Source organism: Furipterus horrens, unplaced genomic scaffold, assembly GCF_987537825.1.
Source record: "Furipterus horrens unplaced genomic scaffold, mFurHor1.1.pri manual_scaffold_8, whole genome shotgun sequence".
NCBI lineage: Eukaryota > Metazoa > Chordata > Mammalia > Chiroptera > Furipteridae > Furipterus > Furipterus horrens.
In genome coordinates, this window is record NW_028327178.1 from 109315678 (window position 1) to 109343281 (window position 27604).

Sequence of the window (27604 nt, forward strand, 5' to 3'; positions counted from 1 at the left end):
AGGCTTGGACATCTCGGGCATCCCGCCAGCATGGGCTGCAGGAGCCCCTTCGCCCTGCCAGGCTTCCTCGCGCTGCTGCTGCTGCTGCTGCAGGTGCTGACGCAGGTGAGCGGGGCTGGGCCCCACAGCGCTCGCCTGCGCGCTCCCTGGGGCCAGGGGCCAGGACCGAGTGTGGCCCGGCCAAGGCTGGCTGGAGCTCGGCTGCATAGCTCCAGCAGGCTGGGGCGGGAGGGCCCCGGGACCTGCAGAGGGCTGGGGTCACAGGCAATTGGGGGTGAGGTGGGCCAGGCTAAGGGGACCCCATTCACAACTGCACACGCCGTTCTATTTAGATTCGTATCAACACACACGTCTTCCAACGATTCTCCCGTTCATGCTTGACCTAAGCCAGAGAAAGTCTCAACGATGCAGGTTGCTAAGAACAAAACGCAAATGTACCCACATTCTAAAGATCTTACTTAATGATGTACTGAGTGATTCACGAGTCGGGCAGCATCTCGTCTGGCAGAGGGGCGCCCCATGTTACAGGCAGAGGGGCGGGACAGGGAAATGTTGCTGGCAGAGAGTTGCTGTCTGCGGCCAGGTGGCCTTTCTTGAAGGGTCCACGGGGCTGTCAGGCAGCTGACCTCACTAGCGCTGACCAGTGAGTGATTCCAGGTAGACTGGGTTAAGACCCCGTTCCTGGGACTGGCTGGGACTGCAAGCAGTGAAGTGGTAAGTCTCAGCGACACAGTGACTTCATTCGGGGACTGCTGTCTCTTTTCTAACGGTCCCCCACCTTTGATCAGACTCTCGGCCTGAGTGATGTGATCAAAATTTAGGGCATGAGGTCCCTCCTGCTGCCACTCTGCAGGCCCCCCAGTTTCTGCCAACCCTCTGTGTGTGGGGGGGGGTCTCCGGTGTGAGGTCTCCCTGGCCCCTTCCACTCCTGGCTGCGGAACCGGGTCAATGACTGACCTTGGCCCTCACCCTGGCTTCACCCTGTTGTAGGAAGCCATAAAACTGCCAAGTGAGGTCGGGAGGTTTGCATTGAGCTGACATGGGGAGTGGCCCAGGCACCGGGTTTGAACTTAACCTTGTTTGGCCTCCCCTTCCCGACCTGAAAAGGAAGCTAATAACATCAGTGTTTACCTGACCTGAGGCTGTGAGAAGGAGTGAGGAAGGGCGGGGCGCAGGGATGGCGCAGCCAGTGCGCGCTGATGTCTCCTGCTTTCTGTTTGCGTAGTGAGGGCAGGAGGGCTGGCTGTGTTTATCCAGGCCCCTCGCTGAGACTCCTGAGTGCTTGCTCTGGGCCAGGCACTTCCACGAGGGCCGCAGATGTCACAGAAAACAAAGTGGGGGAGAAACTCCCGGTGACGGCGCTCACCCTCCAGCGGAACTTGACTTCGGGAAGGGGACGGCTGGTCTGGCACCCGCCGCGTGGCATTGGGAGAATTTTCCTGCGTGCCCTTTGCCATATTGAGTTGTGAGCGTTCTTGTCGAGTTCGCTCTGGGTCACTCTTGCTTCCTGCTCCTCCCTGCTCTGACCTCCAAAGCCTGGGACCGGACCGCTCTGCGGAGAGCTGTCAGTCTACGACAGTTTTGCGCTGAAACCCCCACACCCTCGTTGTCACTCTGCTGTGCAGCAAACGACCCAGCTGTGCTCTTCTGCCTGTTTGCGTCGCAGGCATCAGCGTCCTTGAGAACCCAGAGCTGGGACATTTTAAACATATTTCTCAATTCATTGAAGGTAACAATGAGAAACCGATGCCATGTTGACATAAATCACATAAAAACAGCCATATTTTAACAATTCCATTTAGCCGGAGGGGTGGCAGTTTTATAGTTTGGCACGTCTCTTGACCGTCCGGCTTAAAGGAGGACCGCAGGATCCTCCTCCCCGATTCCGCGCTCAGCCCGTTGTAAGTGCCCTTCGGTCAAAGCTGGTGAAGACGTCTGGCCTCGCCCCGATGTGCACCCGGAGAGGGAACGCTGTCTCACCGCCCTGCGCTGGGCAGGCAGTTTCTCGGCACTTCCCCGCAACGTGGGGCCTGAAGTCTGTGGCTGAACCTCCGCTGTGGCACGAGGACTCTCGGTCTCTCATCCGTCCTGGACGACTCTCGCCGGGGCGCGTGAGTCCTTAGGGGACTCTGGGCCCACTGGGTCGTGCAGGTCTTCCGAACGTTGACATATTTTATTTCACAAAACAAAAATATCTGCAAGGATATATCATAAAAACCTCTAAGTACGGGGAAAGCTAACGAGCTCGTAGTAGCAGATATATGTTTTCCAAAATCCCAATTTTTGCTCAAAAGCTTAAATTCTATTAACTGCTCTTCCATAAAAGCAGTGGCCTAGCCCCGACGGGTGTGGCTCAGTGGCTGGGCGTCGCCCCGCAAAGGGAAAGGTCGCCAGCTCAGTTTCTGGTCAGGGCACCCGCCAGGGTGGCAGGTTCAGTCCCCGGCTGGGGTGCGTAGGAGGGGCCACCGATTGATTGATGTTTCTCTTTCACATCAAAGTTTCTCTCCCTCTCTTTCTTCCTCCCTCCCCCTCGCTCTAAAATTAAATAAATAAAATCTTTAGAGAACAAAACCAAAAAAGCCAGCGTCCTGTCCCGCCGGCCACGGTCCCAGCCACACACTCGCTGTCCTCTGACACACCCCACCCTCTCGTGCGCTGGGTCCACAGAGCACTGGGGACCCCAGGGCTGCGCTGGAGTAAGGGCAGTACCTGTCACTGCTCCGTCGCTGCTGAAGCCATTTCAACAAGTAAGTGGTTTCACGAATGGATCCGTTCTTTAAAAAAATTTTTCTTTATTATTGATCATGCTGTTACAGTTGTCCCAATCTGTCCCCCGTTCCCCCCTCCCCCACCAGCAACCCCCACTCTCTCTGGCAATCCCTCCTCCGTTGCTCACGTCTGTGGATCACGCATATAAGTTCTTGGGCTGCTCCATTTCCTATATTTGCGTTTAACATCCCCTACGTGTTCTGTACGTACCAATCTGTACTTCTTAGTCCCCCACCACTTCACCCCTCCCCCACAGTCCCTCCCAACTGGCCACCATCCCAATGGTCTCCATATCTTTGATTCTGTCTCTGTTCTGCTTGTTTGCTTAATTTTTTTAGATTCAGTTGTTGATAGTTGTGAGTTTGTTGTCATTTTAATGTTCATAGTATTTATCTTCTCTTTCTTAAATAAGTCCCTTTGACATTTCATATAATAATGGCTTGGTGAGGATGAACTCCTTTAGCTTTACCTTCTCTGGGAGGCACTTTATCTGCCCTTCCATTCTAAATGATAACTTTGCTGGGTAGAGTAATCTAGGTTGTAGGTCCTTGCTTTTCATCACATCGAATACTTCTTGCCAGTCCCTCCTTGCCTGCCAAGTTCCTTTTGAGAGATCAGCTGACAGTCTTATGGAAACTTCCTTGTAGGTAAGATTCTCTCTTTATCTTTAACCTTTGGCATTTTAATTATGATGTGTCTTGGTGTGGTTCTCTTTGGGTCTAGCTTGTTTAGGACTCTCTGTGCTTCCTGGACCTGTATGTCTATTTCCTTCACCAAATTCGGGAAATTTTCTTTTATTATTTTTTAAATAGGTTTCCAATTTCTTGCTCTTTCTTTTCTCCTTCTGGCACCTCTATGATGTGAATGTTGAAATGCTTCAAGTTGTCCCAGAGGCTCCTTACACTAGCCTTGATTTTGAGGGGTTCCCTTTTCTTCTTACTGTACTAATTGGATATCTTTTGCTTCCTTATGTTCCAAAGCATTGGTTTGATTCTCAGCTTCATCCACTCCACCGTTAATTCCCTGTAAATTGCTCTTTATTTTAATTAATGTCTCCTTCATTTGCGATTGGGTTATTTTTATGCTGTTGACAGGTACCCACTGAGTTCCTTGAGCATCCTTACAACCAGTGTTTTGAACTCTGCATCTGATAAGTTGTTTATCTCTATTGTGTTTAGTTTTTTTTCTGGAGTTTTTGTGCTGTTCTTTCATCTGGGCCAGGTTTCTTTGTCCCCTCTTTTTGGCAGCCTCCCTGTGTTTGTTTCTATGTGTTAGGTAGGGCTGCTCTGACTCCATGTCTTGGAAGCGTGGCCTAATGTAGTCGGTGTCCTGTAGGGTCCAGCACAGCCTCCACTATCACCCAAGCTGGGTACTCAAGGTGGGCCCTCCGTGTGGGCTGAGTACACCCTTCTCTTCTAGTTGAGCCTTGATTGCTGTCAGCCAATCAACGGGAGGGATTTACCCAGGCCAGTCAGCTGGTAGGACTGGCCGTCCTCTGTAGCTTCTGGAGGTGGTTGGATGGCGGTGCTCCAACGGGTCTGTAACTGTCCACGGGGGGCACAGGCTCTGGGAGGTGCAGGCCAAGGTCAACCTCGCCTTTGTTCTGTCTGGGGTTCATTGGCATAAACTATAAAGCAATCCGCAGATGGCTGCTGCTAGTGCCGGGCCTGGGGCCGCGTAGTGAGAGGTCCGGGGGCTGGGCCAGCTGTTCCTTGTTCGAGCAGCCGTAGGAAGGTCTGGAGCCTGCACCGAGCCCGGCCGTTCATATGGAAAAGCCCCTGGTACCAGCTTGGGTGGGCCCTTAAGTTGGGTGGGACGAACCCTGAGGTAATCGTCAGAGCGGGGTTATCCGTGTGAGCGAGGTTGATGGCGATCAGACATGCTGCTGCCACACTGTGGCTCTGTGTCAGGGAGGGCTCAGGAAGGGAACAATGGCTGCCGCCTGCAGTTCTGTCTGCGAGGAAGCTTTTCCCCAGCTCTCGCCCTGATGCCAGACACTTCAGTTCCTCCCCATATGCCACTGGGGACCTTCAAGCTGCTGCCCTGGTGCCGGAGCCCAGAGGGAGGGAGTCTGAGTAAGTCCATGTGTGAGGCAAGGCCCTCCAAGAGGAGACACCTGAGAAGCCTGCAGTTTCTTCCGCCGACCCCACCCCCATTGGTTTTTACAGCCAGAAGTTGTGGGGACTTATCTCCCTGGCACTGGAGCCCCTGGCTGTGTGGTCTGATGGGGGCTGGGATCCCTTGCTCCCGAGATACCCCTCCATTTTGTAGCCAGCACACATGGGCTTGGGGACCAGGCAGTTCTGTGTCTTGGGATCTCTGCCCCTCCTCCCGTCTGGAGGAGTGTGGTTTCTTTAACTCCTTAGGTGTCGGACTTCCGTACAGCTGGTTTTCTGATGGCTCTGAGTAGTGGTTGTGGTTTAGCTATAATTCTGCAGTGGCTGTGTGAGGAGGTGAGCCACGCTCCCCTGTGCCTCCAGCCTGGCCGGAGGTCCCAGTGGCTTCATTCCTAAGTGACACTGGAGTTTTTCTCTGCCTTTCTGCCTCTCTCCTGCCCGTGCACGGGAGGAGGGATGCATGGCCGCTGGGCGTGGCAGGGCCTTGGCCTGCCTGGGCGCGGGGCCTCCAGAGGTCTCCACACTGACGTCCTGTATCATCAGAGCAAACATCCCAGCGTTATTGTGAGGGTGTGTGAGGTCAGGGAGCCAGTGAATGACGCTTCGGGAACTGCTGCTCCAGGGAAGCTTCCGGTCACAGTGTTTTTATTTTTTTGGTTATAACTAACAACAGGAAATAACCTAAATGTCCACCACTGGGAGAATGGAGAAATGGATCGTCCTCTGTCCACATCATGAAGTGCTGTAGAGCAGTTAAAATGAATGACCTCGAAGCATAGGTGTCAGCGGACCCACGCACACATACACACGCATGCATACGTGCACACAACACAGATGTGCTTACTGTGGGCTTTGACAGACACTGCAGAGATGTCTTTCACTTTCAACAGTTCTACTGTGCATGTGTGTGTGTTTGCGAGGGGGTAAAGGTTGTAGAGAAATGAACAATAAATAATCCTCGATATAAATCATTACATAAACATAAGGTACCGAGTTTTATTATTTTACTTAGTGTAAGATAAAGTCCAAAAAGTAAGGAAAAAGAAAAGAAAACACAGAAAAAAGCCCCCTGATCCCACCACCCCTTCAGATTCGGTGCTAGGTCACATGTGGCCATGTAAGTGATTCCGGGTGTGCGCCCTCAGCAGACAGTGCGACCGCCCGCCTTGTTAACTGTGTGGCGTTAAGCGTCCCCGCCCTCGGTTACGAGAGAGCAGACGTCTGTGGTTAGTTCTCTTGTGTTTACACCCGGGAGTGGCAGTTGGGAGCTGCATGTCAAGAACCAGAAATTGTGTTTAATAAACTAAGCGCAGAAGTTCTTCCGCCCCCCACAGTTCTGCATGATTTGTGATTTTGATAAGTTTATTCCCTACTAACTCATGTTATTTTTATTTTTAAGGTCAAGCTCATCAACAGCTTCCAACAAGAAAATGATGATCTTGCTAAGCAAACCAAGGTGGGATTGGGAAGTCGGTTTCTTCAGAGACCAGCCGAGTCTCTAGACACCCCTTCACATAGAGGGGGGCCTGCAGCTCGGCGCTGGGCGCGGCCTGGCGATGCTTGGCCGGCAGGAATGAGCGAGGAGCTGGCTGCGGGGCTCAGGCTCTGGGGGGCGGCCGGGGCACTGCACACGGTGCCCGGGTGTCTGACCAGGTCCTGAGCCTCTGCGGGCAGCGGGCACCCGCCAGAGCTGCTCCAGGCCTCTTCTCGGGGGCGGTCAGACCGAGAGGGCTCAGTACTCCCTGCGGAACGCGGGTCCTCAGAGCTACGGTCACGTGCCCACCCCCACGCTCAGACCACCCCGGGACCATTTTCTTCCTCTTGTTCTGGTGATCTACGCACTCTCTAATGAAGTCAGTTTTTAAAAAGTACATTTTTTCTGGCGAGAAATGAATGTGGCAATAAACCAGACTCATTTAATAAACAGTAACTGTAAAATATATACGCAGCACAAACAAAACCGCGTAGTTCAATTCTATCTATTTCCTGACAGATCTCTGACCCAGGAGTCTGAGTCTACGTCTCTCTCTCTTCTCTGTCACAAGGGAGGTTAGGAGGCAGAGAGGTGGCGGGGACCTGCCAGCCCCGAACGGAGACCTCCTCCTCAGTGATTTCAGAAGGGGGGCAACTTTCTCGCTCATTCAGCACCTATCTCCATGTCTCCCGAGGACACACGTGAGCCCAGAACAGGCAACGGTCCCCAGTGCCGTGTCCCCAGAGCCCCTAAAATTACCTCGTGAATCACGAGAAACCCTCAGTGGCACCTGCCTTGCCGTTTAGAAAGGATACGGCGGGTGTATAGGGAACGGGCACTGGGACGCAGCTGTGAGGATGATGAAGGGACGCAGGTCACGGGCCAGCCCAGGCCCGCTCGCCTCACCGCCCTGTCCCCGTGACTTCCAGGGAGAGAGCCACCGGCCGCTGCGGCGCGTCAAGAGGAGATGGGTGGTCACCACCTTGGAATTCGAGGAGGAGGACCCGGGACCCTTTCCCAAACTTGTTGGGGAGGTAAGGCTCCCACCCCCTGCCCCCTGCCCCCATCAGGTGCGGCCCCTCCTGGTGGGAGGGTGCAGATGTGGAAGGCCGTGGGCGCGTGCGGCCAGCTGGCGTGCTGGGAGGGACAGGGCACGGTGCCCGAGTGTGTGACCCCTCCTCTCGAGTGTCCCCGAGAAAATCAGGATCAGTTCATTCCAGCCTCAGGCCTGATCTATTTGGTCCACACAGAGTCTTTAAAAATAAACCAAATTCATTATTAAACAGAAGGAGAGTGTGGTTACCAAAAGCTGGGTGTGGGGGCCAAAGGGAGATTAAAGTCAACATAAAACAGTGGGTGCCAGGGGCCGGCGGGGGGAGGGGCACCTGGGGGAGGGGCAGTGCTTACTGGGGACAGTTTCACTTTTGCAAGATGACAGCTCCGGATGATGGTGGTGACAGTCGCACAGCAGCCTGCGTGGACTCACTACCCCTGAGCCGTGCCCTTAAAAATGGTTATGATGGCACCTTTCATGTGACACCATTTTAGCCCAATTAAATAAATAGGAAAATACAGGGAGATTGGATTACAAGTGCTGCTCTTCAGAAGCTTTTTAGAAAGTGGAAAACCTGAACCCCTGGAGCCCGTTCTCGCGTGGCAGTGATGAGGTGGGCCTGCGGTCCCCAGAGCGCCGCAGTCCCCACCATGCCCAGCTGTCTCCCGCACTCTGCAGTGGAGGACCAGCCGAGGTGCTGAGGGAGGTGCGTGTGACCATGGGGTGCCGGCAGCCTCATGTTCGGCCCAGGCAGTCCTTCCCCTGCCAGCCCGGCCCCGCGGCGCCTTTGAGCGACACGCTGAGTGACCGCGTCTCCTACAGCTCTGACATTCCGTGATCCCTCGAAAAAAGATTAGGAATGGGTCCCATTTTTGCAATGTTTATGAGAGGAGTATATGCCTGCAGGAAGCCGGCAAGGCTCAGCGGTCAAATGCGTGAGCTCCCGAGCGCCGGGGGGGTCCACATCGCAGATGCACCACCGCCCCGCCCCACGAGGGGCCTCTGTCCCAGCGACCCAGTGGGGTCGGGGACGCGCCCGTGCCACAAGGCCGTTATACAGACTGACAGACCAGGGCAAGCAAAGCGCCCAGTGAGCGGCTCACTCTGAGATCTGCCTTCACAGCAGCTGTGTGCATATCCCTGGCCTTTCCGGGGACGGACAACCGACGTTAAAAAATGGGTGCGTTCCTCCGGACCTGCGAGAACCCAGGTGGACGGAAGGGGCCGCCTGCCCGTGCTGCTGTGCGGGTCTCCTCCCCCATGGAAACCCCTGTCCCGCGCTGTGTGACAGGGCATCACACAGGAGTCCTTCCTGACTCCTCACTCCCAGGCAGCCTCTTCCTTGTTCCTGCCTCTCGGCCGATCCGTGTATTTCTTTAGGATTAGCCCCAGCTGGGTCTAGTTCCTTCCAAATGCCTTAGAGTCTGAGCCTGGACAGAGAACACGCGTGGCCATTCAGGCTCATTCTCTTGTCCATGTTCCCTTTTTCTCCTTCCAGCTCTTCAACAATGTGTCTGATGACAGGTCACTAATGTATGTCATCAGCGGGCCTGGTGTGGATGAGTACCCCGAGGTCGGTTTGTTTTCCATAGAAGATCACAAGAATGGAAAAATATATGTCCACCGCCCTATTGACCGAGAAAAGACACCATCTTTCATGGTATGTAAGGCCGCTACTGTAACACTCCTGTGCGGGTCAGGTGTTTGGCGGGCACTCCTTGAGCTCTGTGCCAGGTTCTGGGAGGCTGACGGATTGTACCACACACCATGGCAAGCTTAGAGGTGTGCACGGGGCACGGGGTAACTTTGTAATCTCCCTTACGTGACAACCTCTGCAATCTGTGTGAGCTGCTCCCCACCCCACCCCCCCCGCCTCCTGCGGACCAGCAGTGTCCCAGCATATCAGGGTCCCCAGCAGCGTTGGGGACAGCGCTACAGAATGTTTACAAAGTGGGTGGCTATCCTTTGATGAGTGACAGTCGAAACCCGTGGAGAGGGGCGGCTCCCGGGTGGCCTAAGAACTGATGAGTGAGGAAGGCCACACCTGGTCACAGAGTTGCAGTGCGTCTCCAGGTGAGCCTCATGACGTCACCCCCGCAATGGTCTGCGGTGAAGCTGAAATTCAGGCTCTAAACCGGGAAAGGCAGTTAGAAAGAAAACTGCCCAGACCACAGCTGGTGGATCATGTTACCACCTAACCTTCTAGAAGGTTCTTTGGACGTCAGCTTCTGTTCTGCTCTGCCTTCTGCCGACAACCAGGCCCAGCCCTCAGCCTGCCTGGCTATCCATCCATCAACTCCTTCGGGCCAGGACGATGTTCACGGCAGAAGTGATGCAGGCAGCTTTCCCTCAGAGCATTTATATGCATAGCAAATACACTCCCTTGGCTCACAGACAGGTTCTGAATCTAACTTCTACGTGGGCAGAAATTACTCCGGACGCAGAAAGACCTCAGAGCGGACGCCCCCTCCTCCACAGAACCCGCCATGCCGTGCGGAGGGGCCCAGGGCACCTGGGCTCGCGATTCCCAAGCTTCTGTGAGGGGAGCTCACCCAGGGGTCTCGACAATGCGCAGACCCAGGAGCGGGGGGGTGGGAGCAGGGGCGGGCCTGAGGCTCTTTGGGTCTCGGGCTCCAGCAGAGACTTCTAGACGCTCAGCATGGGGGACCCGGACCGCGACAGTCACAACAGGCGTGTGCCACGGCCCAGACAGTAAGCGCGCGCGGGTTTTCTCTCTTTGGGTTGCTGCTCTCTGATCGCTGTCCACCTCCTGAATGGTGCCTTAAGCGCCGGCACGCGCCATGTTTTCTGAAAAGCAACGTCCAGCTGGAAAAGCGTGGTAGGTCGCAGGCAGGTCCCAAAGGGAAAAGCAGCGTGGCGGGGGCGGGGACGTGAACAGTGTCCCCATGGTTCCCCCGCCCAGATCCCCAGGCCCTGCGCTAGGACTGCTGGCTTGGTCACATCCATGTTTGCCCGCCCAGAGCGCTGATCCCCCTTGCCCTTTCACCTGGATTTCCGCAGGGACTGGCGCTCGGTCCTCTTATCTGGCAGGAAAGGTCCAGAGGGGAAGACACGGGGGGTGGAGGGACACTCTGAGCCATGCCCCCATGGCTCTTTGTCCCATTACTCTGGGTTTTCTCCCCAATTCTCTGCTTTACCTGCAATGCATATTCCTGTGTCTGAGTGCCTGCTGAAGGTCACTGTCCCCATCAGTTCTGAGAGGGGTGAGACCCTGTCTTATTCACAGCCACAACTCCAGAGCACATAGTAGGTCCCCAATTTATCATGGTGGATGAATTCGCACGCACAGCCAAATGCAGTCTCTGCCTTCCAGGGCGTTGTGGTTGAGCTGTGCGTTCCAAAAAGATGGGTTTGCGCCCTGACCCTGGTACCCGTGAGCGTGAACTTCCTGGGTAGAGGGGTCTTGGCAGGTGGACAAACTAAGACAAGGCCATGCTGGGTTCCTGGGGGTGGGTCCTAATCCAGGGGCTGGCATCCTTGTAAGAGGAGGCAGATCTGGACACAGAGTGAGACACAGGCCCGGGGACCACCGTGGAGGTGCCCACGGGGGCGGGAGTGACGTATCGGCAGACTGGGGAGCGCCAAGGAGGCTTCTCTGGAACAAAGCTGCTTCTTTGGGGTCTCTGAGCGGGACTCTGTGCCCGATGACGAGATGAGTCCCTCTGTGGAGGGTCGCCTACCTGAGAGCCCCTCCGTGCGACGTCCGCCCTGCCCTCCCCCTTCCTGTCACGCTGCCTGGCCGCGGGTGGGTCCCCACAAGCATTCAGCCTTTGACAATAAAACCCCCTTTATCCTGAGCACTGAGTCAGCAGCCAGCCCGACTGGACTTACTTTTAAAAACCTGTATGGATGCTCGATTTTGTATTTTACAAGTAGGGACTTCTTTAAAAAAATTAGAAGACTTTGCTTTTTAGAGTCATTTTAGGTTTACAGAAAAATAGAGCAGAATGTACAGATTCCCACCCCCCCGACTGCCCGCTGCCCCTTCCCCCCAGTACTGCTACCACTGCATCAGGAGGAGAAACTGAGACTCTGCCTCATAGTAACCAGAGACGTGTTTTCTCAGGTCAGTGCATTGACTTGCTCCGCTGGTGTGCGCTGAGCGCCCAGCGTGCCAGCCCTGTGCGCGGTCCCAGGGCACCTGCTGAACCGGCCATGGGCGCCCGTCCTCAGGGGCCCCCCGTCTAGTGGAGGAGACCCATGCCACCCACAGCTGCACCGTGGCTGGGGAGTCGCGTCGCCAGTCAGCGCTCCTGCGACGCGAACACAGTTCTCTGGTTCCCAGGTTCACTTCGACGTTGTGAACCGCCTGACAGGAAAGGTCATGGACAGCTCCTTGATCTTCAACATCAGGATCCAGGACGTGAATGACCACGCACCGCAGTTCCCGGCGGAGGAATTTAACGTGGGCGTGAGGCAGGACCACCCAGCAGGTGGGTGTGGCGCCGCAGGCTGTCCTTGCGCCCTGTTGCCTGAAGGTTCCCGTGGCCCGACGGTGTGGGCACCTGGTCCTAGCCGGCTGCAGGGGGACAGTCCTCTGTTCGCCCCCTGAAGGTCCTTGGCCCTGGGTCAGAGCAAAATGCCTGAGGTCTCATTCTGATTGGCAACACGGTGGTGCGGAATGGGGCCCGCTGGACGGGCTGACGTGGAAACACCCACCTAACACAGCGCTGCGCTCGGGGCGAGGCTGAGGCCGCGCCGGGGGCTGAGTCCCTGAACAGCGCTCTGAGCCCCTCACCTGGGAGACGCGACACGTTGACATCTAGTTTCTGAGCGATGGCCTCTGGGAGTCTTTAAAGCCAAACCACCGTCACTGGGACGTGCATCTCCCTCATTAACAAACAGCACTACTTAGTGTGCAAGGCGGTCTTTGGAAAACGTGGGAAACGCCAAGAAATAAAGGCTGAGACAGGAAGCGTCTTTACATAGGACTTCCGGTCAGAGATAAGCACCGTGACCGTTGTAGTTTATTTCTGTCAATATTTTTTTTTGCATTTCATGAGGGTATACACACTGTGTATTTATGTGTGTATATTCCCAGGTTTTTATATAATTTCAAATGCATATTTGCATACGTGCACACACTTTAAAAGTTATGATAGTATAAATATTTACAAATATATAGGCCTGCTTTTTGATATGTGCACATTTATGAGTTTGAAAAATGCAATTTTCTGCTTGTAATCTAACAGTATTCTACAGCATCGGATAGCGAACTCTTTTATCTTATGGAAGTGCTTTGCGGTATTTCATACCCTGTTGTTGGACATTTATGTTCTGTTGCCCTTTTTTATTTTCATAAAATTTGCTCCAGCGAACACGTTTGAGCTAAGTGTGCGTCCCATTCCAGCATCGCTTGGTTAGCACGGTTCAGAGACGCCAGCTGCCCGTTCCACCGCGCCCGCAGGCTAAGGGTCCCGTCTCCTCGCCGACCGGCCGTGGGCGGGCGTGGCCGGGTCACCTGGGACGGCCGGGGGCTTGTCCGCCTGCGCAGGCCCCTGGCCACCTCCGTACCTTCTCGCCGTCGCTTTTCCTTTCTTTGTCCATTTCCATGAGTGTGTTTGTCTTTTTTCTTCTGGATTTTAACCTCCTCATTTTATGTGTATTCCCTCTTTTTTGATTCACTCCATAATAGGAACGTCTATGTCTGCCATTTCTATTTCAAATATGTCCTCCTGGTTTATCATTTCTGTTTAATTCTGTCTGTGGATATATTTTTTTTTTTTTTTGCCACACATTTAAAAACCTGTCTATCGATTCTGTCCTTGAAGTGTCTTGCGTTTGCGACCGTGACCTTGAGACTGTGTAAACACCCCTCTTTGTGTTGTCTGCTACATCCACAGCTTGGTTTTCTATTTAAATATCGGAGCTATTCTGGTGTGCGCCCCAGGACCGTTTAGCAAAGCATCCCCCTCCTGCTGGTTCGATAGGCTGCCTTTGGTCAATAGTAACAATTAAAAATCTTTTTTCCAGGTCAACCTGTTTTTCAGGTGTTAACAGTGGATTTGGATCAAGAAAATACTCCAAATTCTCAAGTCCTTTACTTTCTTGTGTCTCAAACGCCGTTACTGAAAGAAAGTGGCTTTAAGATCGACCGCAACAGTGGAGAGATCCAGCTCTCGGGGTGCTTAGATTATGAGGTTATGTGGGTTCTGTTGTCTCAATACAGTGCTGTGCCTCCTCTACCCCGACCCCGGGTGTGGGCTTTGTGTTTGCCGTGGGGGACCCTCCGTGGCTGGCCTTGCTTCTGAAATTGCTAAAATGGGATCTATTAGCATTTCCCTGTCCCTCGTGGGAGAGCTTGACTTCCCTTCCCCCCGCCTGTGTAGACTGCTCCTCGGTTTACGCTGCTCGTCAGGGCGAAGGACTGCGGGGACCCGTCGCTGTCCTCCACGGCCACGGTTCACGTCCGCGTGCAGGAAGGCAACAACCACAGGCCCACCTTCACCCAGGAGGATGTAAGGCACCCACGGGGGGAACCCCAACCACCCCGTGTCCTTCTCATTCTCCAAAACAGCATCAGCTAGAACCGGGACGTGACCCTCTGGACATAGAATCATCTGATAAGAGTCAAACGAGCCGGCACGTTTTACTGCTGTGTGCCGGACCCTGCCCTCTGAACTTCACGCACGCGGTTCCATTCTTAACGGTTGAAACTGACTGCAACTTCTGTTCCCCAGATGCAGACACTGGGGCCTTCAGCAAACGGCACCCCAGGGTTTCTCAGCTCCCACCCTACGAGGCGTGCTGGAGTGTAGGGCGTTTAGCAGCAACCGTGACCTCTGCCCCCTCGGTGCCTGCAGCCCCTCCCCCACAGTCTTCACAAACACAAACATCTGCAGATATTGTCCTGTGTCCCCTGGTGGGGGGTGCGGGGGTGGCGCAGAACTGCCCCAGGTGCGCAGTCCGGGCTCTAGGACAGGGAAAGCGAGCAGGTGGGCTCTGGCCCGGCTCCGTCCCCTGGCTCCTTATCGGCGTCCCACATAGAATGGCCGCAGGACGCCCAGGCTGGGGGACACGACCCGCCGCGGCCCAGAGCCGGTGGAAGTGCTCCGCCACCAGCGATAGGCAGGACAGCCTGGGGCGGGAGCACAACCGCCTGGTTTCCTTTTCTGTTTCATTTTTTCTCTTCCATATGAATTTCTTACAGGGAAATATCCATTCTATTTCTGTCTCTTTTCTGGCCTCTTCCTCCCTCCTCACCTGCACCACACAGGGGACGCCCACACGCTCTCCCTCCTCTGCTCTCTGGGGGGCGAGGCTTTACCTCGTTCATGGCACCTAACACAGAATCTGGTGCACAAATACGTGCTGTGAATCATTATTGTTTTAAAAGATTTTACTTATTTATTTTTTGAAGGGAGGGAGCAAAATAGGGAGAGCAACATCAATTGGTTGCCTCTCACGTGCCCCCAACCAGAGACCTGGCCCATAACCCAGGCCTGTGCCCTGACTGGAAATTGAACCAGCGGCCTTTCGCTTCACAGGCTGGTGCTCAATCCGCAGAGCCATGGACACCAGCCAAGGCATAAATCATTATTTTAAAAATATCATTAAAATTTTTTAAAATTGTATGAGCTAAAGCTGAAATGTTTTCAATGAAGGCACCGCACCAAACAGCACAGAACAACTGAACAATAATATCGATCATGTGTGAGCCTCGTCGCCAGATTCTTCTGCAGCTGGGCGGGAAGCTGTGCTCTCCCAGGCAGGGCTGGAGAAAACAAACCCTGGTGTTTGGATGCTCGTCTAGAGAAACTATCTTGTCACCAGCAGCATTAAGGAGCAATCTGTTGAAAGATCTGCACGTTAGAAAATGGATCTAAGCAACACAGGACTTCAGTTTCAGGAGGGAGCTAGGATTTTTAGACCACATCAATCAGGATGTGTTATCATTTTTAAAATTCTTAGAAAACTGGGGCATTGCGTTGGGTTGAAGAGCCCTTTTAAAGCCGTTCCCGCTGCAGGCACCAAGTGACGGCGGGCGGTGGGGGGAGGGGAGCTGTTTGGCGCGGATGCTGCTTCTGCTGTCCGGCAGCCGCGCGTCCCTGGGGGTCAAGTTCAGCCGCAAGTGAACTCCCAGGCTGTTGGGCAGAGGCTGACTCTTCCTTCCCTGCTTCCTTTCTGCAACTGTGTTTCTTTATCTCCGTGTCGTGGAAATGACGGCTGCCTCTCTCAGTATAAGATCCAGGTCCCCGAAGGCCGAGTCAGCCCCGACGTGCTCCGTCTCCGGGTCCAAGATGGCGACTTGCCGTTCACGTCGGCCTGGAGAGCGAAGTTCAACATCTCCAGCGGCAACGAAGAGGGCCATTTTGACATCGTGACGGACCCCGAGACCAACGAAGGGATCGTAAATGTCATCAAGGTAAAGGCCCAGGGGACGCCCCCAGGCGGGTGGCCGGGGACGCTGAGGCAGGAGGCGACCCCGTCCCTGCGCGGTCTGCGATGCCCGTGGAGCCCAGTGCGGGCAGGGCCGGGCCACGACCTCGCCCGCGGTCCCGCAGCCCTTTCGCCTCCCTGGCCCCTCCCACCGGATTAATATCAATATTAAAGTTTATTTTTGATGGAGCATTCAGTGTGCCAACATTTAATATTCTTAGACAAAATGTAATGGACACAGACCCTGAAATGTTTGTTTTTTTCTGATGTGATAAAAATTATCTACCACATTTTCGCGGACCCTAAGGGTTCATTCATTGCCTTCTGAGTCTGAAAAGAACGGGAACCTTTGCGCGAGCACCAGAGAGTGTCGCGGGCCGCGGGCCCACGGAGAGCTGGCCCTGCAGCAAAGGGTCGTCATCTCTGCTGACCAGGATGCAGACCCCCAGAGGGGCTGGTTGTTTTCCTGAAGCCACACAGCTGCAGTAGGGTCCGGACTGGGCGGTCTGACGCCAGGGCCTTCCGTCTTCACTGCGCTCAGCCAGGCCCCAGGGGAGCCTCCAGGGACCTAGTGAGCAGGGCTGGGCTGGGGCCTGCTGTTCCCGTCACCGTGACAAGTTCCCTGTGATGACCACACGTGACACCGTGCACCTGGGGCTGAACGGCCCAGGCACCTCTGCCCTTCCCATCCTTTTGTGCCGCTGACCGCCTGGCGCCCCCGCAGGGCTGTGAGCATGACTGTGTCACCTCCTCCAGGCCCCCTGATCTGTTCTCCAGCATGGCTGTCACATTAATGTTGCATCAGGTGACGGTTTTTGTTGCATTTTTCATGACCGTCTGACGGATGGTGGCGCTTTCCCAGCAGGATGGGGGGCGGTGAGGGGACTGCGTAAGTGAGTTGACGATGAGCTGACAACTGTCCCTTGATCATCGTAAAAGACAAGGTCGATGATGAGTGAAGTGCTGAGCCAGGGGCTGCGCTGCCAGGGCCTCTGGCCGAGAGGCGGCAGGTGCTAATGAGCTCCTCTCCGCGGGCCACAGGGTCTGGATTACGAAGCCCGGCCTGCGCGGAGCCTTGTCGTGCTGGTGGAAAACGAGGAGCCGCTGCTCTCCTGCGCGGGCGGGGAGCCCCCGAGGCCCAGGACAGCGGCCAGCACCACGGTGCGCGTGCAGGTGACGGACGCCAACGATCCGCCGGCCTTTCACCCCGGGATCCTCGTTGTCCACGAGGTCGATGGCGCCGGGCCCGGAACGCGGCTGGGGAGTTTTAACGCTACGGATCCAGATGGTGCCGGCAGCCGGGTCAGGTGAGACGAGAGGGCGGGGAGAGGCGGCGGCTGGACCCCGACGGCCACAGGGTCAGGAACGTTCCTGCTGGAGGCCCGGCTCCCTCGACGGGGTGCTGAGGCCAGCTCTGCCGCAGTGACAGCCGTCCCGGGAGCCCCAGAATGCCCCCGCCCCGCCCCGGGGGGCAATGCCTTCTCCCTCCTCGCACGCTCCCCCAGCAGGGGGAACCCACGCGCTCACCCGTCCGCGCTCAGAATGCGCGCGGTCTTCTCCTGGTCTCAGAATTGTTCCTGATGCGCCTCCATCCCCTTCTTTACCAAAGGGCAGCTCCTGGCTCTGGGCAGCAGAGGTGTCATTTTGTAAAAACCTGTCAAAAATGGATACAACTTGAGGTTTACCACTCTAACCATTTGTTAGCGTGCAGCTCGGTGGCATGAAGTTCATGGCTGTGTGGCCGTCACCACCATCACCCCGTAACTCTTCCCATCGTGCAAAACCGGCACCGTCCCCATTGAGAACAGGCCCCCATCTGCCCCATCCTGGCCACCGCCTTTGCTCCCTGTCTCTGAATCAGACTCCTCTAGGTCCCTTGGCTCCATGAATGACACGGCATTGTTCCTCTGGGACTGGCCTGTGTCCCTGAGCGCGGCGCCCTCCAGGCTCCTCCATAAGGCATCACGGGCAGACTCCTCCTCCGGGAGGCTGATCAGCATGGGGGGAGTGGATAGGTTTCCACCATTTGTTTTTGTATTATTATTCATGAATCTTTGTATTAGTTGTCCACATGGGTGACTGCGAGCCTTCTTTGCCCCAGCCTGCGGTCCATGGTGTGGAAAGGCCACACGTTACCCATTCACCGGTGGATGGACACTTAGTTGCCCGCCCCCCCTTGTGTGAAAAATTGACAACCATGTAAGTGAAATATGCCGGGCAGGGCACACGAGAGACAGGCGATCATTCACCTGTGCAGGCGCGTCCTCGCGGGTCCCTCAGCAGGGAGCTGTGCTCAGCCACCCACATGGGTGCACGGGAGCCTCCCCATTCTGACAGGCCTGCTGTTAAGTGGGTCCAGGGACTCATAGGTGAATGACTGCATTCCCCTAGAGGACTCTGCGGGCCCCAGGGGGGTCCACAAGGACGCTAAGCTGCCAGGGCCCACAGGCAACTGAAGGTGGGCGCCATTGCGGGACGGGCGTCCTCCCTCAAGGGGACAAAGTCACGCTCAGCCCAACAAGGACCGGACCCTGAATCTGCAGTGACCACGGATCTGACCTACGAAGGGCAGTGCGCGGGGCTGGGGTCCCGGCGCCCTCCTCAAGCTCAGGAACACTCCTGATGTCGCCGTTCTGAGAATTCCGCACGTGACTGTGGCGGGACGCGTGTCCGCTGTGACGCACCGTTCCGATGTGACGTTGGCTGTAACTCCGTAGATTGAAAGACTGCCTGCGTCTCCTTCTTTCAGGTATAAGCTGGTTCACGATCCCGCCAGCTGGGTCACCGTGGATGAACACTCAGGGGCCGTTGTCACCAGGAAGCAGGTTGACCGGGAGTCCCCTTACGTGAACAACAGCCTCTACGTCATCATCGCTCATGCCATTGACGATGGTGAGTGTTGACGTGAGATGCAGGGAAGGTGTGTCCTTGCCGCGGGGGAAAGTAACAGGGAGTCGGAGCACAGACGGGAAGGGCACACGGGTGACTGTGCTCGAGTGTACCTCCTGAAACGGCAAATCCGGGACCGAGCCGGGGGAAGGCGGAGCGCATTCACCAGGGGCTACCATGAGCCACGGGAAGCGCCACCAAACCCAATGTCTGTTTCATCTCTCGTCAGACAACGCTTTAGCTCTTTGTTAAGGCCCGTGGGGTGTGATCCATACTCAGCGCGTCCTCCCTGTACTTGGAATGGCTCACAAGCCCGGCTGAATGGGACACAGTGGGACAGAGGTGTCATAATCCCGGTGGGCGGTTTGATGAGCACATTCCAACACTTTCCTCTGTGCTCCCCCAAGGCTGCAGTTTTAAACCCGCCAGGACATGAACTGGATACAAAAAAACTTCCAAACAACTTCAACAATTGTGTTCAAGGAAATCTGCAAATGCAAACGCAGGGCCCAAGGGACGCGGGGCTGATGGAAGTAATCACCCAGCAGAACGGTGGTCAGGAAGAGGGGAAATCTGTGTTTCTTATCAGTCTTAAGTGAGAGGGAGGAAAGCGGGGTCCGTCTTCCTGGGACTCAGAGAAACGATACAGGGGGACCCTGAGCATCCGCTGCCCAGTGTCCGCGACGGTAACACCCCGTGCACCCGCAGTTCGCGTCCCAGCCAGGTCACCGAGGTGGACACAGTCAGGAAGCAGAGCTTCCATCACACACTGCACCCACTTTCCTCCTGTCCTGCCCCCTGCTTAGCCCCTGGGGCGTCCACATTTCCTTGCACCTGCTGGTCTGCAGTCCACCTGGTCCTGCGGACGGGCGGGCGGCGCTTTGTTCACTTACGCTAACGAGAGCCTCTGCACGTGGGGAGAGCAGGCGAGCAGACCACGCACCCACGGGGACGATCGTGCCTTCGAGAGGGGCACGGTCTCCGTAGCTCAGTGGGACGGGTCTCTTCCCCAGGGGCTGTGTGCACAGCATAGGCTCTTTAATCCGTAAGCAGCCTTTCCTGAAATGCCCCCAGGCCGCCCACCGCAGACCGGGACGGGGACCCTGACGCTCCTCCTGTCAGACATTAATGACAACGCCCCGGCGCTCCATCCCCGCTCTCAGTACCTGGAGGTGTGCGAACCCCCGGCGACCGAGCCCCTCCTCATCGAGGCAGAGGATGGCGACCTGGAGCCCCACTCGGACCCCTTCACATTTGAACTGGACACGGCCGGGGGAGATGCTGCCGGCGCGTGGGGCCTGGGGGAGAGTCAGGGTGAGTACTCGTCCTGGCCAGGGACAAGGGACAGAAGTGACAGAGCCCAGACCCAGACGTAGGCAGAGGAGTTTCGGGGCTTCCGTAGCTGAGACCGAGCCAGCGTTCCAGCAGAGCTGTGGCCACTCAAAGGACACTGTGGCACCGCCTGCCCGTGCCTTGGCGCGGCTGTGCTCGGGGGTCCTGCATGTTCAGGCAGATTCTCCTCTGGGGGCTGAAGGGGGGCTCCTGGGAGTCTGAGACTCATCCTAGTCCATGGGAGGAATACTCCTGTCCCTGCGTGGCTGGTTCACCTGCCCTGCCCATCACTGTGGGTGGGAGAGCGGAGGAGACACGCTCTTTGGTGGGGAGTGAGCCCACACCTGGACTGGGCTGGGATGGCAGCTGAGCCTCCCTGACTCGCATGGGCCAGGAGTTCCGGACTGTGGGCTTCTCCGAAGGGAAACTGGGGTGCTGTTACTAGCAAGAACCCCTGGCCTCTACCAGCAAGCTTCTCCTTTGTGCTCTTATCAGTGGGTTTGTGGGACGCAGCTTATTGTTTCCAGGTGAGTTCCCGTGTACAGTTCCCAGACCCAGAGCGTGTAGTGAAGCCCTGGACCTCACCCCCAAAGAGGCCCGGCCTTGGCCTTGGCTTTGAGGAGTGGATCACCAGGCCCTTGGAATGTCCTGCACCATAAAGGTGTTTGCCTGGGGGTCTTGTGCCAATCAACAGGAACGGTGTGGTTTAGGGCGGGGCTTCGGGTCATGTGGGCGGCCAGCCAGGCTTCTGTGCTGCGTCCCCATTAAGACCGCGGAGGCCCGGCTCTGGGGGGCGTCGTGGTTGGCAGTGTTCGTGCGTACCGTCCCTCATCGATGCCGGGAGGCAGTGCTGCCCTGGCTCCCGGGGGACCAGGGACTAGAAGCTCTGTGTTAGGGACATCTCTGGACTCTGCCCCATGTGCCTCTTCCCTTGGTGGTTGGCCGGGGAGCCCCCGAACTTGCACCTGCTCCCAGAAGTGAGGCTGGCCTGGCGACTGTCCCCGCTCACTCTGCAGCTGGCCAGCTGCGCTTCAGAGCCTCGGCTCGTGGGCGGCGTCTGTAAGTGTCTGCTGAGCCGCTGAGCCCCGAGCGAGTCACACGTTTCTCTCCGCAGGTCGGTCGGTGGAGCTCATAATGCTGAGAAGCCTCCCCCGCGGCGATTACTTAGTGCCGCTCTCCATCGGGGACAGACAGGGCCTTTCCCAGAAGCAGACGGTCCACGTGCGGGTCTGCTCCTGTCCCGATGGGTCCACGTGTGCGGCGGAGGCCCTGGGCACCGGGACGGAGCTCCTCGTGGGCGTCCTGCTCCCGCTCTGTGTGGTGTTCCTGGTCCTGGCAGGTCAGCGGGCGGCCCAGGCCCCGAGCGGGAGGGGGGGTGGATGGAGGAGGACCTGGGGGCTCGTCGGGTCCCAGGCCTGGCTGGATGTGCCATCTGGGTGGCAAAAGCGGCTTCTATTCAACAAGCCGCCATCTACAGCAATGGGAGCCTCAGGCAGAGCGTCAGGGGCGACCCTGGCGTCTGTAATAACACCGGGCGGCAGTGCACAGCCGGCCGCCTGGGCTTGGGGGAGCCGCGTAGATGGACACAACCGTCCTGGTCACCCCCTTCAACAGCCAGCAGACCGTGACCCAGCCCCCACTGGGCCTTAAGCTACAAAGACGCGTAAGGCCCAGCCGGAGCCTGTCCCCCAGGGATGAGGTCCAAGGTCACGGACGGGACCGTAGAAGCCTCTGAGGCAGGTGCGCTTGTTGACCTCACTCCTGCCCCTGTCTCCCCTCCTGTCTCATCCCAGTCGCTCTGCTTTTCCTGCTGCGACGCTGTTTGGTGTCTGAAGCAAAGGGGCGCCGATGCCCTGTCCTGCACGGGGAGGGCCAGCAGACCCTGATCGCGTACAACGAGGAGAGCAGGGCCCTGCCAGCCTCGGCTGGGGACAGCAGCACCGCACCGCCGCCGCCGGTGACACAGGTGCCCACGTCCCCGCCCCCGCCCTCCGCGCCCCAGCCCCCACCTGCCCCAACGCCCCACACTCCCCCGCGCTCACGCAGCAAATGGGGGAGATGCCGTCCAAGTCAGCTGAACAGGTTTATTGTCTGAGGCCAGTGGTTCTCGACGGGGGCGGGGGGGAGCATTTTGCCCGCCAGGGGACATTTGCCAACGTTGGGACACGGTTTCGATTGTCACCCCGGCTGGGGTGGGGAGAGGATGCTTTTGGTGCTTGGGGGTGGAGCCCAGGGAGGCTGCTGACACCCTCCCGAGCCCAGGGCTGCCCCCCAAGTGTCAGCAGCACCAAGGGGGAGAAACCCATTGGGGGGAACACTGGGTCTTCCCAGGTTCAGTTTCTTTAACGCACAACGTGCCGGGCTCGCGCATTAAATGAGGCCACACGGGCTTCTCCGCCGGGGCCATGCCCACGAGCTTCTGTGGACCCCAGACAGGGCTTGGAAATCTCATTCCCACGCTCTGTCCCCCTGAAGCAGCTGGAAAGCTTGCCCACAGATCTCTGCTGAGAATACCTGCACTGTTGTTATTAAAATTTTTATATCCTTTGTGCAGAAAGAAAAGGCAACAGGATGGTATGAATTTCTGGTTGTGTTTGCAGGGTCTCCTCCTCTCTCCCCCACCACAAACAGGTCCTTCATCCGACTCCCCCTCAGGGAGTGCTCTGAGCACCCTCCCCTGGCTGGTGGCCCCCCAGGTGCTGGCCGGCAGAGGCCATTGATGTGGGGGCTCCAAGGAGGGTTCCCCCATGGGGTTCATGTTCTGCCCCTTTGCTCTGCAGGTTTACCCAGCCACCGTGGCGCCCAGGCAACCCCCGGAAGCGAGCGTGGGAGTGATGGCGGAGATCCTGCATCAGGTAGGAAGGTTTCCCCGTGGCCCAAGGCTGGGGTCACTCCCTCCTAAGTCAGTGTCCCTGTCGGCCAGGGCTGCAGGAACAAGGGGCCTCTGGCAGGTGGCTGAGCCAGCAGGCTCACAGATCGGGGTGCTGGTGTGGTGGCCAGCGGTCACTGCCTACCTGTGTCCTCACACGGCTCTCCTTAGCCGCACACGCATCCCATCACGCGGACCCACCCCCCTGACTCCTCCACCCCAACATCTCCCGAAGGCCGCGCTGCGTCAGCACCGGAGTTTGGGGGCACAGCCGTGGGGCCCTCCTTCCAGGCCTGGGTCTGCAGAATGTGACCTGAGATGAGGGGCCATTGCATCCTCCCGTGACAGCGTGGATGTCGTGGGCTGACTGGGCTGCACCGTCAGCCACCTCCTGCCAGGCTCCTCCCCGCAGCCACCGTGTGCTCTTGATCGAGTCAGCGCGACAACCGGGCGGCGGGCGAACCCGCGGTGGCTCCAGCGGACGGAGCGGGAGCAGAACCCGGTCATGAAGGATGAAGCCCGTGTCCTCCCCGCTCGGGGGGATGGAGGGAAGCTCACAGAAGCTGCAGGTGCGGCTGCTGACCCCCGGGGGCTGCACGTGCCCCAGGACAGCTGGGCTCAGACCCTTGAAGTCACACCCGCAAAGGGACCTGCCAGCGTGAGGTGCACTCCGGCCACCGAGGCTTCCTGCGTCTGGCGGCCGCGCCTGTGGGAGCCGCTGCGTGGCAGACCCTGTCCTGGGGGCTGAGACGTGTGACCTGCTTCAGCCGGGCCGGCGCTGTGCTTTCCCCGCTACGAAAGGAGCTGACCCTGGGAGACAGAGCGTGGGTGGCTTGTCCAAGGTCACGGCCGTAGAAAGTGGGGGCAGTGGGGCCGCAGGCGGTTGGGCTGCAGGCTGTGGCCACTTGGGGAGCCCGTTCAAAAGCTTCGGTGCCCGGGCTCCTGCTCTGCAGAGGCTGCGTCCGCGGGTCTGAGTGCTCAGCGGGCCTCTGATGTGAGGTCCTGGGACGCCGTTTTGTGAAATCTGACAAGCCCTCCTCTGGCCGTCAGAAGGGACGACAGACAGGAGAGCAGGCAGTGCAGCTGGAGGAAGTGAGATCCAGACCGGGGCGGAGAACAGAGTCCCCGGTGCCACCTCCCCGCCGCGCCTGCCCCAGTCCCCAGGGTGGGGGCACTGCGCCTCTCAGACAGTCTCGAGGTTGCCGTGGGCGTGGTCCCTCCTCGCACCTGCTCCCAAGTCCTGCAAAGTGGACCGTGCCTGGCGGCTGCTGGAAACACCCACCGATGTCGTCTGCAGGTGGAGAAGCCACCCTGGGCCCGGAGGACCCGTGCCCCTGCGCAGGGAATCCGCATCCCGCAGAGTCGCGGCTGCCGGGGACGCTTCGTTAGGCCTGGTCGCTGGCGAAGGGGATGCGCCATGAGCCGCAGAGGAGCGCCGGCCCTTCTCTGCTTGAGCGGACTGTGGCCTCCAGGAGGGCGGGGCCATGTCAGGGCAGCAGCCTGACACGTGGTGGCTGAAGACGGAGGGGACAAGTGAGCTGGGCTCCAGAGAGACAAGGCGGCAGAGCAGAAAGGAGGCTCGGGGCGCTGCTCCCAATGGGGAGCTGCCAGGACGCAGGGCCGGGCTGGATTCAGGTCAGCTGGTGGCAGAGCCACCCACCCGATGGCTGAGCAGCATCAGCGGAGCCCCTTGTCCCTGTACAGAAATGTGGGGACAGCCCCCACATGTTGGGGCGGTGCTGAGCACAGGGATGACGTGGCCCCATAATACAGCACAGGCCACTGTCCCGCAGCCTCCGGCTTGCTCCCCCTCACGTGTGCGCCCCACACCCAGCTGTGCCTCGTGGGCTGTGTGGCCCGGGACGGGGGCTCTGGCCTGCTGGCCAGCAGAGACTACTCGTGAGCCGGGGCCGGTCCCCTCCGCGCACCAGGCCGGCGGCAGCCACGTTTACTTGGAGCGAACCTGGGGCCCCACGCTTGCCGGGCACGAGGGCAGCTGAGTGGGGGCCTGGTTCTTCCCCTTGGGGGCTTTCTCCCTTCGTTGGTGATGTACGATGAATCGTGGATGTCATGGGGGCTCCCGCATGGCTGACCCGGCGCTCTGCTGACTGCCCCGGGGCGCTGACCTCGGATCTACACCGCCCAGCCCGCCGCAGGCCCCAGGCCGCACCCGCGGTCCAGTCTGCGCTGCTGAAGGGACGTGACGGGACTGGCGGGCGCACTCCTGTGCTGGCGGCCCCGAGCTTCCTGCCCCCACCCCCACCCGCTGCTGCTGACGGCCTCAAGGCCACCACAGTCCCTGAATGAGTGGACCCAGGCAATGGCAGGGAGGGGGCGGGGGTGCCTGTGCTCACCTGTGGGCACCAGACTGTATATACGGGGGGGTCAGGAGGTGGTGCCTCCAGTCAGACAGAGCGCCGAGGAGGGGCTCCCGCGGGCCAGAGGAAGCTGGGGACAGCCGGCTGCCAGAATGGGGGGCTCTGGAGTCTCTGGAGCATCTCCCACCCCCTTCCACTCTGAGACAGTCAATGCTGACCGGCTTCCTGCCCTGGGCGAGCTCGTGACGGGTTAGGTGATTCCTGCTGCACCCACTCCCCCCGAGGCGGGGACGACCCACTCAGATTTGCAGTGGTGCCTCCCAGTGGCCTCTGGAAGTAAAGAGGTGAAATCCCTTCACCTCGTCCATCCTTCCAACCATCTGTCCATCCGTCTGTCCATCCATCCATGCAACACACTTTTATTCAGTCACTCAGACCAGAGAAAAACAGACAGGTTTTCCCAGAGAGACATCTTGTACCCTGAAGTCGGAGCTGGGGTTTGCCGGGTGCAGGCTGGCAGGTGGGGACGGGGATAGGTGGGGGGTGAATGAACCACCAACGATAGATCCAGAAGGGGGAGGAGGGGGACACTCCCTAGGGCCTGTACCGCCTGGATCAGGGGCAGAAACTGCCCTGGCCACGCTTCCCTCCCAGAAATCAGCTGGCAAGTGTGGAGGTGCCATCTGTCCCCTCAGGTGGCTGCCATTTCTGAGTCTGTAGAACCTTCTGTGACAGCCGGGGACAGAGGAACGGCCCACTGTTAGGGTGAACCAAGGCGACCCTCGAGGGAACGCAAGGAGAATGCCCCGCGTGCGGAAGAACCCGCACTTACCTCCTCTTGCCCCTGGCCTTTCTGCAGAGGCTCCGCGGCCCCGGCACGCTGGCAGAAGACGCCGGGTCCCTGCCCCATGTCTACACGGAGGAGGGGGAGTGTGAGAGAGCGGAGACCCTGAGCTCCCTGTCCTTCTCGGCACAGACCCCGCCGCCCGGGCCGCTGGACTGGCTCAGCTCCGCGGCCTGAAGACCTGCACCCGCCGGACCCTCTGTGTCCTCCCGAAAAATGCACGTTACGGCGCACGGGGACAATCCCCCCTCCCCCGCCCCTCCTCCCTCCCTCCTAGTCTTGGGATCAGCAGAAGCTTTGCGTTTAGATTTCCTGCTTTGATGTTCTCAGACCAGACATCTTGAACCAAAACAAAACAGCAGGTTATGCTTTTTTTAAAAAAAATTTGACTCATCAGACAGGTTTCCCAGAGAAACTTGAGTTTTGTGATTTTCTGCTTCCCTGAGCAGCGCCTCCGAGGGTAAATGAACTGTAACCCTCAGGCTAACCAGCCATTTGGCAGCAGCAGGGAATTTGGGGGGACAGAGAGAGATGTTTTAGTGATTATTTATATTTCTGCCATTACGATGGTTTCAGTTTAAACAAGAGGTAAATAGGAAAATGTTTCCTGGAAGGTCTGGGATCAGTCTTTTTAGTGATTGAAAAGACTGCATAGTGAGCCCTGGCTGGCGTGGCTCAGGTGGTTGGAGCATCAACCGTAACTGAAGGGTAGAGGGTTCGATTCCCGATCAGGGCATTTACACAGATGCAGGTTCAGTTCCCAGGTCGGGGTACGTGTGGGGGGCAACCAATGGGTGTCTCTCTCTTTGTCCCTCCACGTCTCTCTCTCCCCCTTCTCTCTCTAAAAGCAGTGAGAAAAAATTCCTTGTGTGAGGATAAAGGGGGAAAAAAGCATAAACAGTGGCCCTTTCTACCTTTTGAGTCCAAAACTATGTTAGGAGGAAAACCGTTATGCTTAAAACTATAAGCGGTATGTATTTAAAAATGAGCAGACGTAATTTACCTTGCACGGTGTGCGGAAGTGAAAGAATTTAGTAGCCTTTTTCGAATAAAGTCCAATCAGATTGTACCTTTAAACAAAACCACACGTTTTAATTGAGTTTTTTACTTGTGCCCTTACTGCTAGTGTAAGTGTGGGGGAAAGCATGGTTTCTTTTAAAAATATTAACAATTTTAAGTAGTGGGACGTGTGCCCTAAAAATAAGTAGTCGTTTTTCTGGTCTGAGCAGCAGGCAAGAGTCTGGCTCGGCACCATTTTCAGGGCTCCCGGGACACCTGCGCCCCCACTGGGTGCTGCTCTCAAAGGCCAAGGCTGAGTCTGGGCACTGGGCGTGACAGATGGGCATGATCTCCCGTGAGCACCCCGGCCTAATCGGCGAAGTGTTACGTGACGCGCCGGTGTGGCTGAATCGGGGCTGCGTCCGCCCTTTCTCTGTGGAGAAGCAGTGAAAATACTGACTGTAAAGCCCTCGAGTGTTTGTGCCCAGCCAAGTCACTCATCACCCTGAGCTTCAGGCGCCCGAGAAAGAAGAACCATC

At 57.4% G+C, this 27604-nt stretch overlaps 1 protein-coding gene across 1 annotated transcript; it reads left to right on the forward strand.

Annotated features, from left to right (window-relative positions):
- Positions 1-30: 30 nt before the first annotated feature.
- Positions 31-27604, forward strand: CDH26 (cadherin 26). Its single transcript, XM_090285056.1, has 16 exons — positions 31-105; positions 991-1009; positions 6248-6342; positions 7290-7394; positions 8913-9074; positions 11721-11868; positions 13409-13575; positions 13765-13893; positions 15615-15800; positions 16856-17121; positions 18564-18706; positions 19778-20017; positions 21150-21374; positions 21829-22001; positions 22816-22890; positions 26082-27604. Exons 1-16 carry the CDS (start codon positions 31-33, stop codon positions 26241-26243), a joined length of 2370 nt encoding a protein of 789 aa, XP_090141182.1. The 3' UTR covers positions 26244-27604.

Excerpts from the sequence above, each read along its gene's own strand:
- CDH26 (XM_090285056.1), top strand. The coding sequence starts at position 31 with ATGGGCTGCAGGAGCCCCTTCGCCCTGCCAGGCTTCCTCGCGCTGCTG. Across the intron at positions 7,395-8,912 it reads TTCCCAAACTTGTTGGGGAG|CTCTTCAACAATGTGTCTGA; the intron begins GTAAGGCTCCCA and ends TTCTCCTTCCAG. Across the intron at positions 11,869-13,408 it reads GAGGCAGGACCACCCAGCAG|GTCAACCTGTTTTTCAGGTG; the intron begins GTGGGTGTGGCG and ends TCTTTTTTCCAG.